The sequence below is a fragment of the Camelina sativa genome, chromosome 15 (genome assembly GCF_000633955.1).
Source record: "Camelina sativa cultivar DH55 chromosome 15, Cs, whole genome shotgun sequence".
Classification (NCBI taxonomy): domain Eukaryota; kingdom Viridiplantae; phylum Streptophyta; class Magnoliopsida; order Brassicales; family Brassicaceae; genus Camelina; species Camelina sativa.
Window position 1 is genome coordinate 17,600,463 of NC_025699.1, and position 14,470 is coordinate 17,614,932.

Sequence of the window (14,470 nt, forward strand, 5' to 3'; positions counted from 1 at the left end):
TGCAGGTTCTGTTTTTTAAAAAACTGCAGGTTTTTGGTTATATTTTTCATGTTTAGTTTGAGAATGGTTTTTCAGGTTTGTTTGAGTTTGAATGTTTCAGATTCATGTTCAATGAATGATGGACATGGTTAGCAAGTAACATATCTAAAATGATAGTACATTGAAACTATAATGCCCCCGAGCTGGTCCTCATTGTAACAACCCGTCCCGTGGACTCCACTAGCCTCACTGCTAGCCCACTAGCCTCAATGCTAGTCGCCCCAACGGATCCTAAGCTGGCCCTGCAGGGCATCGATCCTAACCCATCACTGTGGATATCCCAATCCACCAGTAGGTTATTGGTGCGCCAGGCGTTCCTCGAACCCTGGTCCCCACATTTAACAACCTTTCCACATAACAAGTCGCCACCAATTGATCTGATACCAAACTGAAAGGACCGACCATCTTTTTTTAAAAATAATAAATATATAAATATAATATAATAAATAAACTACAACTAGTGGTCCCATACCCACTAGCCACCTAACAACAATCACAATCAACAGTGTAATAACAATACCAATATCCAATAATAATCCAATATTATAACATAAACAATATCCAAATACCAAACAACAAGAAACATAGAACCAGCAACCTAGCAATGTTTCTAATGACCCAACTCTAGCAACCTAGCAATGCCAGACAACAACCAATCGAGTCCCTAGAACATCCTCCTCTTCATTGCCTTGATTCCACGATCACACTTTGCCTTTACCTGCACCACAAACACAAATTGAGATGCATGAGTATTTTATAAACACTCAGTGAGGCAATCCTCTCATCTACTAGGCTATACACACAAGCAACAGTACTTCCAATGTTCCAAACAATCAACAAACAAAGCATACAAACCAGGAAAACAAACATTGACTCGATGGAAGGGAGGTATCGCCCGACACCAGTCAATTGTCGCCCGACACTGGCTCAACGGTGTCGATCGACACTACTCCACAGTGTCGATTGATGCTGCTTCACTGGTGTCGATCGACACTCCCTCTGCAACCGCGATCCGCTCAAAGCAGAGAGTCGAATCTCGCTCCAATACTCAAAACCCAAGCCATATGCCTCCGTAGGAACCTGTAGCAACCAATCTCAGCAAGAAAAACACACAAACACAGGAACAAACAAGCAAGAGCAAGGAATCACAGGATTAGATTAGCCATGGTCATGCACTCACTTCTTTGCGAGAGTTTTTGACCAACAATGGACGAATCTACACTCCCAGCAAGCTTCTCACACGTTCCTAGCCTTGAATCCTCACTCCCACATCAAGATCTCTCCCACAAAGCTTTGAAATCTCACAAACTCTCTCTAGAACCTCAAGAACAAACTCTCTCTTTCTTTTTCTCTGAAAGCGGCGAGACAAACACAAAAACACGACCCTAGGTTGTTTTCTCCCTTTTACAACTCGGTTCAATGGTTTCCTTAAACAAAACCGGCCAAAATCGATAATTGAATCAATCTGATCGAACCAGAAATCAATGGTGTCGACCGACACCCCCTTGGTGTTGATCGACACCCTCTTCCGAAACGCACAGTTTTGGTTTGCGGGTGTTACAATTCTCCCCCACCGACATAGATTTGTCCTCGAATCTCAAACAACCATCAGTCAAGGACCCCCGTGCAACCGTCTCCATGGTCCGCACTCCTCCGACTGATCTACAGAAGCTCACCTCTAAGTGATAGACTCACGTTCCAGGCATTATTTGCTCTAGACTTTTGGATTTTCCTTTACCCATAGGTCTAAAACCTTGAGTTTTTATTGGCTCCTCATCAGACCTAAGTCTGCATGCTACTATGTTGGCTCCTCATTGGGCCTAAGCCCACATGCCATATATAAAAGGAAGTCCAATATTTGTCTATCAGGTTGCCACCCTACAGCGCGCCCCTGAATCGTCATCCGAAGTCGATATACCAACCATACTCCCGAGGACCCAAGCCACAAAGTCTCAGAATATGGCAGTATTAGGAGAACCAAAGTCCCCCAAGAATCGCGAGCAAACAATTATGAACACGTCAGAGTCCTACCTCTATCCAGGTTTCCTTCTCGTGGCTCGCGTAAAACATCACAATGTCCTACCAACCACATATTCCCTCACTGAAATACCTCATGACCGCACATGGATCATATACATGCCACAAGGGCCAAACAAATGTTCTAAACAGGACCGCCACCAAGGCAAAACAATCTGTCCTAAACAGGACCGCCACAAAGGCCAATCAAATGTCCTCAACAGGACCGCCACCAAGGCCAAACAAATATCCTAAACAGGACCGCCACCAAGGCCACTCAAATTTCCTAAATAGGACCGCCACCAAGGTCATTGTTCCCGAAGGACCGTCACAAATACCACTTGTCCCGAAAGACCGTCTAAACATGCAACATTGGCTAAACAGCCCACCACAAAGGCCACACATCTGGCTAAACAGCCCGCCACAAANTGGGTTTCAGTTTAGTACTTTAGTTTCAGATTTTAGTTCGAATTAAAAATGTGACATTGAGTTTTAGTTTTGTTTCAGACTTTTAAGTCTTTGAGTTTAAAGTTAAGCTTTGGTTCCATTGTTTCAGATTTTAAGTGTTTGAATTTTAAGTTCAGCTTTGGTTTTGGTTTTATACTACTACACTCTGCAAGTCTCGGTTCTTTTAAAAACTGCAGGTTCTGTTTTTTAAAAAACTGCAGGTTTTTGGTTATATTTTTCATGTTTAGTTTGAGAATGGTTTTTCAGGTTTGTTTGAGTTTGAATGTTTCAGATTCATGTTCAATGAATGATGGACATGGTTAGCAAGTAACATATCTAAAATGATAGTACATTGAAACTATAATGCCCCCGAGCTGGTCCTCATTGTAACAACCCGTCCCGTGGACTCCACTAGCCTCACTGCTAGCCCACTAGCCTCAATGCTAGTCGCCCCAACGGATCCTAAGCTGGCCCTGCAGGGCATCGATCCTAACCCATCACTGTGGATATCCCAATCCACCAGTAGGTTATTGGTGCGCCAGGCGTTCCTCGAACCCTGGTCCCCACATTTGACAACCTTTCCACATAACAAGTCGCCACCAATTGATCTGATACCAAACTGAAAGGACCGACCATCTTTTTTTAAAAATAATAAATATATAAATATAATATAATAAATAAACTACAACTAGTGGTCCCATACCCACTAGCCACCTAACAACAATCACAATCAACAGTGTAATAACAATACCAATATCCAATAATAATCCAATATTATAACATAAACAATATCCAAATACCAAACAACAAGAAACATAGAACCAGCAACCTAGCAATGTTTCTAATGACCCAACTCTAGCAACCTAGCAATGCCAGACAACAACCAATCGAGTCCCTAGAACACCCTCCTCTTCATTGCCTTGATTCCACGATCACACTTTGCCTTTACCTGCACCACAAACACAAATTGAGATGCATGAGTATTTTATAAACACTCAGTGAGGCAATCCTCTCATCTACTAGGCTATACACACAAGCAACAGTACTTCCAATGTTCCAAACAATCAACAAACAAAGCATACAAACCAGGAAAACAAACATTGACTCGATGGAAGGGAGGTATCGCCCGACACCAGTCAATTGTCGCCCGACACTGGCTCAACGGTGTCGATCGACACTACTCCACAGTGTCGATTGATGCTGCTTCACTGGTGTCGATCGACACTCCCTCTGCAACCGCGATCCGCTCAAAGCAGAGAGTCGAATCTCGCTCCAATACTCAAAACCCAAGCCATATGCCTCCGTAGGAACCTGTAGCAACCAATCTCAGCAAGAAAAACACACAAACACAGGAACAAACAAGCAAGAGCAAGGAATCACAGGATTAGATTAGCCATGGTCATGCACTCACTTCTTTGCGAGAGTTTTTGACCAACAATGGACGAATCTACACTCCCAGCAAGCTTCTCACACGTTCCTAGCCTTGAATCCTCACTCCCACATCAAGATCTCTCCCACAAAGCTTTGAAATCTCACAAACTCTCTCTAGAACCTCAAGAACAAACTCTCTCTTTCTTTTTCTCTGAAAGCGGCGAGACAAACACAAAAACACGACCCTAGGTTGTTTTCTCCCTTTTACAACTCGGTTCAATGGTTTCCTTAAACAAAACCGGCCAAAATCGATAATTGAATCAATCTGATCGAACCAGAAATCAATGGTGTCGACCGACACCCCCTTGGTGTTGATCGACACCCTCTTCCGAAACGCACAGTTTTGGTTTGCGGGTGTTACAATTCTCCCCCACCGACATAGATTTGTCCTCGAATCTCAAACAACCATCAGTCAAGGACCCCCGTGCAACCGTCTCCATGGTCCGCACTCCTCCGACTGATCTACAGAAGCTCACCTCTAAGTGATAGACTCACGTTCCAGGCATTATTTGCTCTAGACTTTTGGATTTTCCTTTACCCATAGGTCTAAAACCTTGAGTTTTTATTGGCTCCTCATCAGACCTAAGTCTGCATGCTACTATGTTGGCTCCTCATTGGGCCTAAGCCCACATGCCATATATAAAAGGAAGTCCAATATTTGTCTATCAGGTTGCCACCCTACAGCGCGCCCCTGAATCGTCATCCGAAGTCGATATACCAACCATACTCCCGAGGACCCAAGCCACAAAGTCTCAGAATATGGCAGTATTAGGAGAACCAAAGTCCCCCAAGAATCGCGAGCAAACAATTATGAACACGTCAGAGTCCTACCTCTATCCAGGTTTCCTTCTCGTGGCTCGCGTAAAACATCACAATGTCCTACCAACCACATATTCCCTCACTGAAATACCTCATGACCGCACATGGATCATATACATGCCACAAGGGCCAAACAAATGTTCTAAACAGGACCGCCACCAAGGCAAAACAATCTGTCCTAAACAGGACCGCCACAAAGGCCAATCAAATGTCCTCAACAGGACCGCCACCAAGGCCAAACAAATATCCTAAACAGGACCGCCACCAAGGCCACTCAAATTTCCTAAATAGGACCGCCACCAAGGTCATTGTTCCCGAAGGACCGTCACAAATACCACTTGTCCCGAAAGACCGTCTAAACATGCAACATTGGCTAAACAGCCCACCACAAAGGCCACACATCTGGCTAAACAGCCCGCCACAAAAGCCACTCATCTGGCTAAACAAACCGCCACAAAGGCCACACAATTGGCTAAACAGCCCGCCACAAAGGCTACACATCTGGCTAAACAGTTCGCCACAAAGGCCACACAATTGGCTAAACAGCCCGCCACAAAGGCTACACATCTGGCTAAACAGTTCGCCACAAAGGCCACACAATTGGCTAAACAGTCCGCCACAAAGGCCACACAACTGGCTAAACAGTCCGCCACAAAGGCCACACAATATCTCAAAAGACCGCCACACACGGGCACAATGACTTAAAAGTCCGCCACTAAGGCCACACAAGCCCCTCCAAGGCTCACAACCACTAAAAATGGACAAATTCTAACTCACATAAAACTTTCCAAGTTTAGCACTTTCCACTTTTGGACACTTTCATTTCAGGAAACTTCCCTCTTTAGCAGATCAATTGGTGACAACTTGTCCTGTGGGAAGGTTGTTAAAGGGTGGGGACCAGGGTTCGAGGAACGTCTGGCACACCAATAACCTACTGGTGGATTGGGTTATCCACAGTGATGGGTTAGGATCGATGCCCTGCAGGGCCAGCTTGGGGTACGTTGGGACGGCTAGCAGTGGGCTAGCAGGGTCCACAGACGGTCCATTGAGGCAGCTAGCGGTGGGCTAGTGGGGTCTACGGGATGGATTGTCACACTCATACTCAATGGTCTTTGTGGGACGGGTTCGGACATTGGTTTATCTGTCTGCGGTCATAGCGGGCGACCCGCTGCAGTCTAAAGGAAGATGCGGTCCATCGCGGGTCTGTCCAGGCGGACGCGGACATGCCTGTTTGGCAGCTCTATACATAACTACGTAAAAATATTATATATAAATATATATAATATATTTATTTAAAGAGAAATACCCTAAAATGGCACACATTTGGGTTTTTGTTCCAAAACTAGCACACACACTGAATTGTTCCAAAACTAGCATTTCTTAATATTGAGTAATTAATAGAGAGAAATATTATTATTTAAAAAAACTCAAAAAATCAAAACCCGATCTCTATTATATTTCTCTCCGGCGAAGCTTGATGAATTTTCCGATCAGAGATCTTCACTTCTAATCTCAGAGTTTCCCAGTGCTCCATCGTCTCCGGTGTTCCATCTCTCTGGTGCTCCATCATCTCCGGTGCTCCATTTTCTATCTACAACATCGTTCATCTCTATCTTCCTCTAAGATAGTGTAGATCCATCTCCATCTCCATTTTTTATTGTCTATCTTCATCTCCATTGTCTATCTGCAAAATTAAAGACATTGTAGATCGAAGATGGTGTAAAATTCAAGATTGTTGCCGATTGCAGAAGCTTCGCGTGAGTTATAAGCAGCTTTGTTTCCAACGAAGCTGAACGCGACGACGAAAAAGTCGCATCGATGAAAAGCAAATTGGATCTGCTTCGTAGTTTTCTTCCACCTCCGGTGATATCGAGATCAATTGGCGATTCTTGTCATCATTTGGTTACCAAGATCTTGTTCTAAGATCAACACTCTCAGGTACTAATTTTTAATTCACAATCTCGCCGTAAAGAACATAAAAAATGGTATGATGTTAGTGTGGTAAAAAGAATCTGCAAATGCTTTAGCAACACTGGTTGGCTTGTGTAGGTTGATGGAAGCCAAATCCATCATGGATTTAGTACATTATGATTGTGATTCTGATCCTTGGCAATCTCAGTAGCTGACAACTCTCTCTTGTTGTAAAGTCACCGTCTTTAACCCAAGAAACCTCTATGACTACGGCGGTGATGAGAGGAAGAAGATATATGACGATGATGGTTGTGGGAGGGTCGTGAGTTGTGTGGAGGAAAGTGGGTTAGGGCATGAGATTTGGATTAGGATTGAGAGAGTGGAGAAAGGTTTCAGTGGGAAGAGTAGGCATGTGTTCTTTAGAGAAGTATTGTTACTATTGTTACCAAGCTCTTTAGTATTATTTAACATGATGTTGTTGTGTTTGGAAAGAAAGATTATCAACAATGACGGATTATACAGAGAATGGTGAGAGTTTTGTGGTGTGTTTGCTATTTGTAGAACTGTTTGCAGCTAATGATTTCTCTTGGTCTCTACCAATTTTTGGAGTTTGAATTCAGTCTTTTTTTATTTAGTTTTGTAGTAGTGTGCTTATTGTTTTGTTATTTACATGGATTAGTTTACCACCAGTTTCTTTTTTTTTTTAATATGATTTTGTATACACATTAGACGAACTGGATTATGTAACAAGCCAAGAAATAGAGCTCGTCGTGAGAAACTGAGAAGGGAAACACTGAATAATATATCGATGTTCAGAGTTTTGTCTAACTCATGTTTTTGTTATTGTAGAAAACATGTGGTATGGTTAATTCAGATGAATTTTAGAAACTATTACAGGTTTCTTCGTTAACTCACATATGAGAGTACAGTCGTGGATGATTTTTTGATTCTGGTCGTCACCAATTTTGGATTTTCTGAACATTCAGGAAGACATTCCTAAATTTCAATGATGTCTTCCTAAACTTTATAATTTTTTTTTCTAAATTAAAATAAATGAGTTTTTAATATTTTATTTATGTGGTACCTTAATGTATCACAAATTACTCTAATATGATAAATTTTATGCTTTGAATTGTTTTCAACCATTATAGGATTTATGCAAGAACCTTTTAAACCATTATGTTTATGAAGATCATCCTGAATTTCAAGAAGTATTTCCTGAATATTATTGAATCTTTCCTAAATTTTAAATAAATATGTTTCTAAATCTCTAATTTTGTGTGTTTTGTTTCAATATGTCAAATATCAGTAGATTACTCTATTAACTAGAGGTACAGATTTCATTTTTTATGCATATTATCTTGTTATAAACTCTAAACTTTGTTATAAAGGTTATCCTGAAATTCAAAGAATCCTTCCTGAATTACATAGAATGCTTCTTGAATGTTATAGAACGCTTCCTGAATTTCATACAATTCTTCTTGAATTTTATATGTTCGTTCCTGAAGATTAATCACAGTTAAACAAAATGCTAACAGAAACTTGTGACATTGTTATGATGCAGATCATACAAGTACCAAAACAATCTAAAAGTTTCACATACATCATGTAGATTGGAAAAGTCTTTAATCCCTATTACCTGCAATAAAAAATTGAAATCAGGGAATATGTTTCAGGAATGTCTTCCGAATTCTCAACAATGCTTCATGAATTCTCAACAATGCTTCTTGAATTTTCACACGTGTTTGGATTCTCATCGCTAAAAATCTGTGGCGCGTGGGCTTGAATCGGGTATCCATAAGGCTAACCTGGATAATACCCGTCCCTGTAAGCAGGCTGAGCCGCCATATACTCCATCCTGAATTTCAAGAAGTCTTTCCTGAATATTATTGAATCTTTCCTAAATTTAAATAAATATGTTTCTAAATCTCTAATTTTGTGTGTTTTGTTTCAATATGTCAAATATCAGTAGATTACTCTATTAACTAGAGGTACTGATTTCATTTTTTATGCATATTCTCTTGTTATAAACTCTAAACTTTGTTATGAAGGTTATCCTGAAATTCAAAGAATCCTTCCTGAATTACATAGAATACTTCATGAATTTTATATGTTGTTCCTGAAGTTTAATCACAGTTAAAACAAAATGCTAACAGAAACTTGTGACATTGTTATGATGCAGATCATACAAGTACCAAAACAATCTAAAAGTTTCACATACATCATGTAGATTGGAAAATTCTTTAATCCCTATTACCTGCAATAAAAAATTGAAATCAGGGAATATGTTTCAGGAAGGTCTTCCGAATTCTCAACAATGCTTCATGAATTTTCACATAAAGGCAAAATCATCACAAGTTGCATATGACGAATTCAGAAGCTGGATTTGAGGACTGAATGATATGAGTTCCCCAATGTGATTGTTAGAGCTTGACTGTTTTCTTCACAACTTCATGTCTTGGCATGAGTTATGTTTGCGCATTCTAAAAAAATGTCTGTAAAAAAAAAAAAACAGTTCCAATGAATCATACAAACATCATATATCAAGTTTTAGATCAACATCTGCAGAGATCTTCACAAGAGAGCTAAGTTCCATCACAAGCTCTGCAATTTGCTTTCAAGAACAATTTGTTTAATTATGGAACTCAAAGCAAACAACAAGCATGTATCATCTAAAACTAGATCTCTTAAATTCCTCTATCTACCATTTATTGTCATGAGCAATGAACAAATGACAAATCTAATCTGAGATAACCCTAACAAAATTTGAAGAATAAGAAATCTCCAAGGACCAAATGGTTAAGTTGTTCGTAGACTTAAGCGTCATCATCATCTAAAGTTCAATTCACCAACACAATTTTATAAAATACATAACGAATAAACAAAAAAGGATGGGACTAGAGTTCATGATTGAGAGACCCAAATCAATAGAAACTTCAAACCAATTTGAATCTATTTGAATCTCTTGTCTCCCTAGTTTCCATGGCTAACCAAAAAAATCAAAGAAAAATAAAATAAAAAGGTAATCTTGAGAAAATTACAAATTTTACTACCTTAGATTGGGTAACGTCCATGTAAATGTCGTCGTCTCTTTTCTTCGTCATGGCCAATATACGTTTGGCTGGAGACCAGATCTTTGAGATATCTCTAGGCTTTAGATTCATGCTTTGGGTTCTCTTCGATGTCGCGAACACAACTGCTGCTTTCACTAACCTCGATTTGATGACTCACCTACGATTAAGATCCGATTTGGTTCACTGGTGGAACACCGTCTGCGATTGGTTTTGGAATGACGGAGAGAGAGGACGGAGAGAGAACACCGTCTTCCAAAATAGCACTAATCACGATTTCTTATCTTTATTTTAATTTCTTTAATATTTTATTTTTAATATTATATAAATTTGTGCTATATTTGGAACAATTGAATATGTGTGCTAGTTTTGGAAGAAAAACTAAAATTGGTGCTATTTTTGTCAATTGCCCTTATTTAAATCATATATCTGTAGTTTTCGGGACAACCCCCAACTGCAGTCGTACTTTATTAAAATCTGTAATCCTGATAGACTTGATTGTGAGGACCGTCTTTTTAACGGTTCAAAGCAGGCCTATATTTTCTATATAAATATATCTTTAGAAATTTATTATTTTTAATATATAAAACCGATGGTCATAGCGATGGATTATTGATATTTTAAATTTATAAGAATATTTATCATAACCCGTCCAATAATCATTTAATTTTGTTAAAGTTTATTAAATAATATATTTTAAATCTTTTATAAAAATTAATTAGCTATATAGATAATAACTTTAAAATTTTAGACTAAAATAGGTAACATAAGATTTACTTCATACTAAATCGATAATTTACTATTCCGTTTGTATATAAAGGAAATCTATAATATAGAAGTTAAAAGATAGTTAACTTCATACTTAAAATACATAGCCTTCACAAATATAAATTTGCCAGCATGTTATCGAATATACAATTTATATTTAGGGAAGTAATACACATAATGATGATACTTGGGAAAGGTGAGCTAAACTCAGATTTTGTTTATTTCTCAATATTGCCTTCGCTATGAATTACCCTACAGTAAGAAATCGAAATAAGTTTTAAATATGATATGTACTTTGACTTGTGAAAACACACATAATTTTGAAAGGCATGTGACAATGCTAAAGCAAACGTACCTTTTTAAAATAACCTGTTTAAAATCATTCTCTTAGTTATCCTGAGAATAAAGAGAGCAAAAAATTACACAAGTTATGTTAATGTATGTAATTTTGAAGAATAAGATATGTATTTAGGCGTGTGGAAAAAAAAAACTTTGAAAAGCAAGTGACACTCCCTAATATAATATTTTTATGTTTGTTCTGGCAGTAGATGTTGGTGTCATATCTTTGAGGCTGTGTTTATATTTTATATAGATATCAATGGATATTACGGAATCGGAATGTTTAGGAAGTTAAGATATTTTTTTGGGAAAATTATAAATAAAGGAGCTTTTTCCAAAAATTTGGTCATCTACACTTTTTTTTCAATATTGTCAATTGTGACGAAAATGCCCCTACTAATAGAAATAGTGAAGTTTTGAAAAATTTGAACCAATAAACAAACAGAAAACCCATGTTAGTATACAACTGCTAAAAAAAAAATTTGAAAAAAAAATGTTTTGGGTGTCAAAAATCAGTTTGTAAATTGCTGATTTCTGGTCTAAATTGTTTAGAATAGACTTTCTACGATTTTTCTCTTTCTGAAACATTTAGATTGTTCATTCTATAGTTTGTACATGTTCTAAGAAGTTTAGACGAAAAATTTGTTCTAAAAATTTCAGAACCTGAATTTTGTATGTTCTACAAAATTAAGAATATGTATTCTACGTTTTTCTTCATTCTACATCAATTCAGAATTCGTTTTCTACGTTTTACCCTATATACTAAAAGAAGTAGAAGATATATCATAGAAATTTTTAGAATTTGTAATCTGTAAACCTTAGAATACCCTAAAATAGAAAGAAAATAAATTAAATAAGGAAAGTGAATAATTTTAAATATTTTTTAAATATTCTTAATTTATGGTTAAGATTTCGTAATTATTGTTTAGATTTGTTCTAATACATTTTAGAATGCGTATTCTAAATTATTTAGAAGATAAACAAATTAAGAAAAATCGACATTATACCTTAACGTGATCGATCACCATCTCTTCCACCTTCCACAAAAGCTTTCACTTACCTGTTTATGATGCAAATCTATGTTACTTGTGGTGTATGGACACTGGATGCCAAGAAGGAGTGGAGATTTATTGATGATGAAGAAAAACGTGCTAGATTACTGACTTTGCAACCCACTACATCTCTTGAAGAGTTGAAGGTTATGGTTTCAGAAGACTATGAAATAGAGCAAAATATGTTTGATGTGGAATTCAGTTATCTACCCACAGAGGTTAAAGTTGATTGTCCTCCTGTTGTTGTGACAAATGATAGAGGTATGAAAAATTTTCTTGCATATCTGAAAAAGATAAACATGATTCGGTTGTGTGTTACTTTCAAAAGAGTAGTTGATGAAGGTGATAGGAGTAAAGTCCAGTTCGATCTGAATAAGTTCCCAGTTGATAGTAGCGATGGTTGTAATGTGGAAGTTGATGTGGGAAAATCAGTATGTGTTATTTCAAGGAATTCACCAAAGCCGACTAATGATGTATTAGAAAAGCGTACTGATGCTAATCTTGTTGATGCTGCTGGTTTTAAGTTGGAAGATTCAATGGTAAAAAAGGGTGAATATTTCAGCAGTAAGGAAGCTTTACAGGCTACTATGGAAATGTATGCAATGAAATATAACTGCGACTACAGGATTACAAAATCTGATAAGAGATGGTGGTGTATACGCTGCATTGATAGTGTTTGTAACTGGCGTCTCCGGGCTGAGTGTTTACAAGCGTCTACATATTTCAAAATCAACAAGTTTGTGGGTAACCATACATGTGCCCCTTCAAAAAAAAACTCCTTTTGTAGGACTCCATCTGCAAGAACAATTGGACATCTCATTAAGCAAAGCTATGAGGGTGTGAAGGAAGGTCCTAAACCGAATGATATAGTTAATATTATTCGTTCAAGGTACGGCTGCGAGCTAACATATCACCAAGCTTGGGAGTCTCGGGAGTATGCAGTTAACGAAGTTAGAGGAATTCCTGAGAAAAGTTATGCTAAGATTCCAAAATACTTGCACATGCTACAAGAAGCGAATCCTGGTACGTTCACGAATTATGAAATTGACTTTGATGGAAGATTTAAATATCTATTTATTTCTTTTGGTCAATCAACAAGAGGGTTCTACAAGTCAATGCGGAAAGTGATAGTAGTTGATGGTACATTTTTGAAGAATAAATACAAAGGGGTTCTCCTAGTTGCTACAGCTGTAGATGGTAACTCCAATTTGTATCCAATCGCATTTGGAATTGCTGATTCTGAGAATGATTGTTCATGGGAGTGGTTTTTTATGCAACTTAAGATGGTTATAGCTGATGAAGAAGGTTTATCATTTGTGTCAGATAGACATACATCGATTGCTAAATCAATTGGAAACATCTATCCATTGGCTAAACATGGTATTTGCATCCACCACTTGCTTAGCAATGTGATAACATATCATAAGGGAAGAGGTGTCGCTGGTAAGGTTGCAAAAGCATCAAAAGCTTATAGAGTTGCTGAGTTTGAGAAAGAGTTTGGGCAAATTAACAATATTAGTCCTGCTATTGGAAGTTATCTAGAGGAAGCCGATGTGACAAAATGGGCTCGCTGTCATTTTCCGGGTTATAGGTATGATATTAACACCAACAATGCAGCTGAATCAATTAATGCTGCTTTGAGGACACCCAGAGAGTATCCAATAATTCCTTTGTTAGACAGCATCAGAGAAATGATGACACGCTGGTTTTATGAGAGTAGAGAGTTAAGTGCAAAGCATAAAGATCCTTTAACTGTTGAGGTGGAGAAAAAGATTTCAAGAAGAATAGAGAAAGGTAAATTCATGAACGGTTATTTGATGAGCAGATCGCAGATCCAGGTTAAAGGTAATGGAGTAGACTACATTGTTGACTTAGAAAGAAGGACTTGTTCATGTGGAAAGTTCAGCATCCAAAAACTCCCTTGTAGACATGCTATAAAAGGAGCTTTTGATATAGGCAAGGATCTATATCCTTATGCTGATGATGTGTATACCACTACTGCATGGAGATCGCAATATGAGGAAACTGTTAATCCAATAGGTGTTCCTAAAGAAGAATGGCGAGTCCCACAGCATGTTGAAGATGCAAAAGTTTGACCACCTGAAACAAGAAGACATCCATGACGGCGAAGAAAAAGAAGATATGAATCAGCTGAAGACAAGATAAAATCATCACAAAACTCACAAGGGTCAAAGAGACATAAGTGTGCGCGGTGTGGCAAAGAAGGGCATAACAGAACGACTTGTGATATCGTGATATAACAATGGTTAGTGCATCAACTTAAGATTCCTGTTTTTGAATTTTTGATTTCATTTATATTTACGGTACTCGTTATGTTTCAGGTAGCTTCTGGGTTGTGTTTCACGGCAGCTGCTTTGTGATGAATGATGGTGTTCGATGGTTTTTATTTTCGATTAATAGACTCATTTGTTTTGAAATTCGTGGGTTGTGTTTCATGGCAGCACCTTTGTGATGAATGATGGTGTTTATTTTCGATTAGTAGACTCATTTGTTTTGAAATTCGTTGATGGTGTTGATTTAAGACTAATAAAATACTCATGTGTTTTGAAATTCCTT

General features: G+C 38.0%; 1 protein-coding gene across 1 annotated transcript; it reads left to right on the top strand.

Annotated features, from left to right (window-relative positions):
- LOC104748569 lies at positions 12,076 to 13,989 on the top strand. Its single transcript, XM_019236755.1, has 3 exons — positions 12,076 to 13,144; positions 13,217 to 13,336; positions 13,436 to 13,989. Exons 1-3 carry the CDS (start codon positions 12,076 to 12,078, stop codon positions 13,987 to 13,989), a joined length of 1,743 nt encoding a protein of 580 aa, XP_019092300.1.

Bases quoted from the DNA above. Each gene is read 5' to 3' on its own strand.
- LOC104748569 (XM_019236755.1), top strand. From the start codon at position 12,076: ATGTTTGATGTGGAATTCAGTTATCTACCCACAGAGGTTAAAGTTGAT. The intron at 13,145-13,216 runs GTTCATGGGAGT...CATTTGTGTCAG, and splicing joins TGCTGATTCTGAGAATGATT to ATAGACATACATCGATTGCT. The intron at 13,337-13,435 runs GTAAGGTTGCAA...GAAGTTATCTAG, and splicing joins TAAGGGAAGAGGTGTCGCTG to AGGAAGCCGATGTGACAAAA.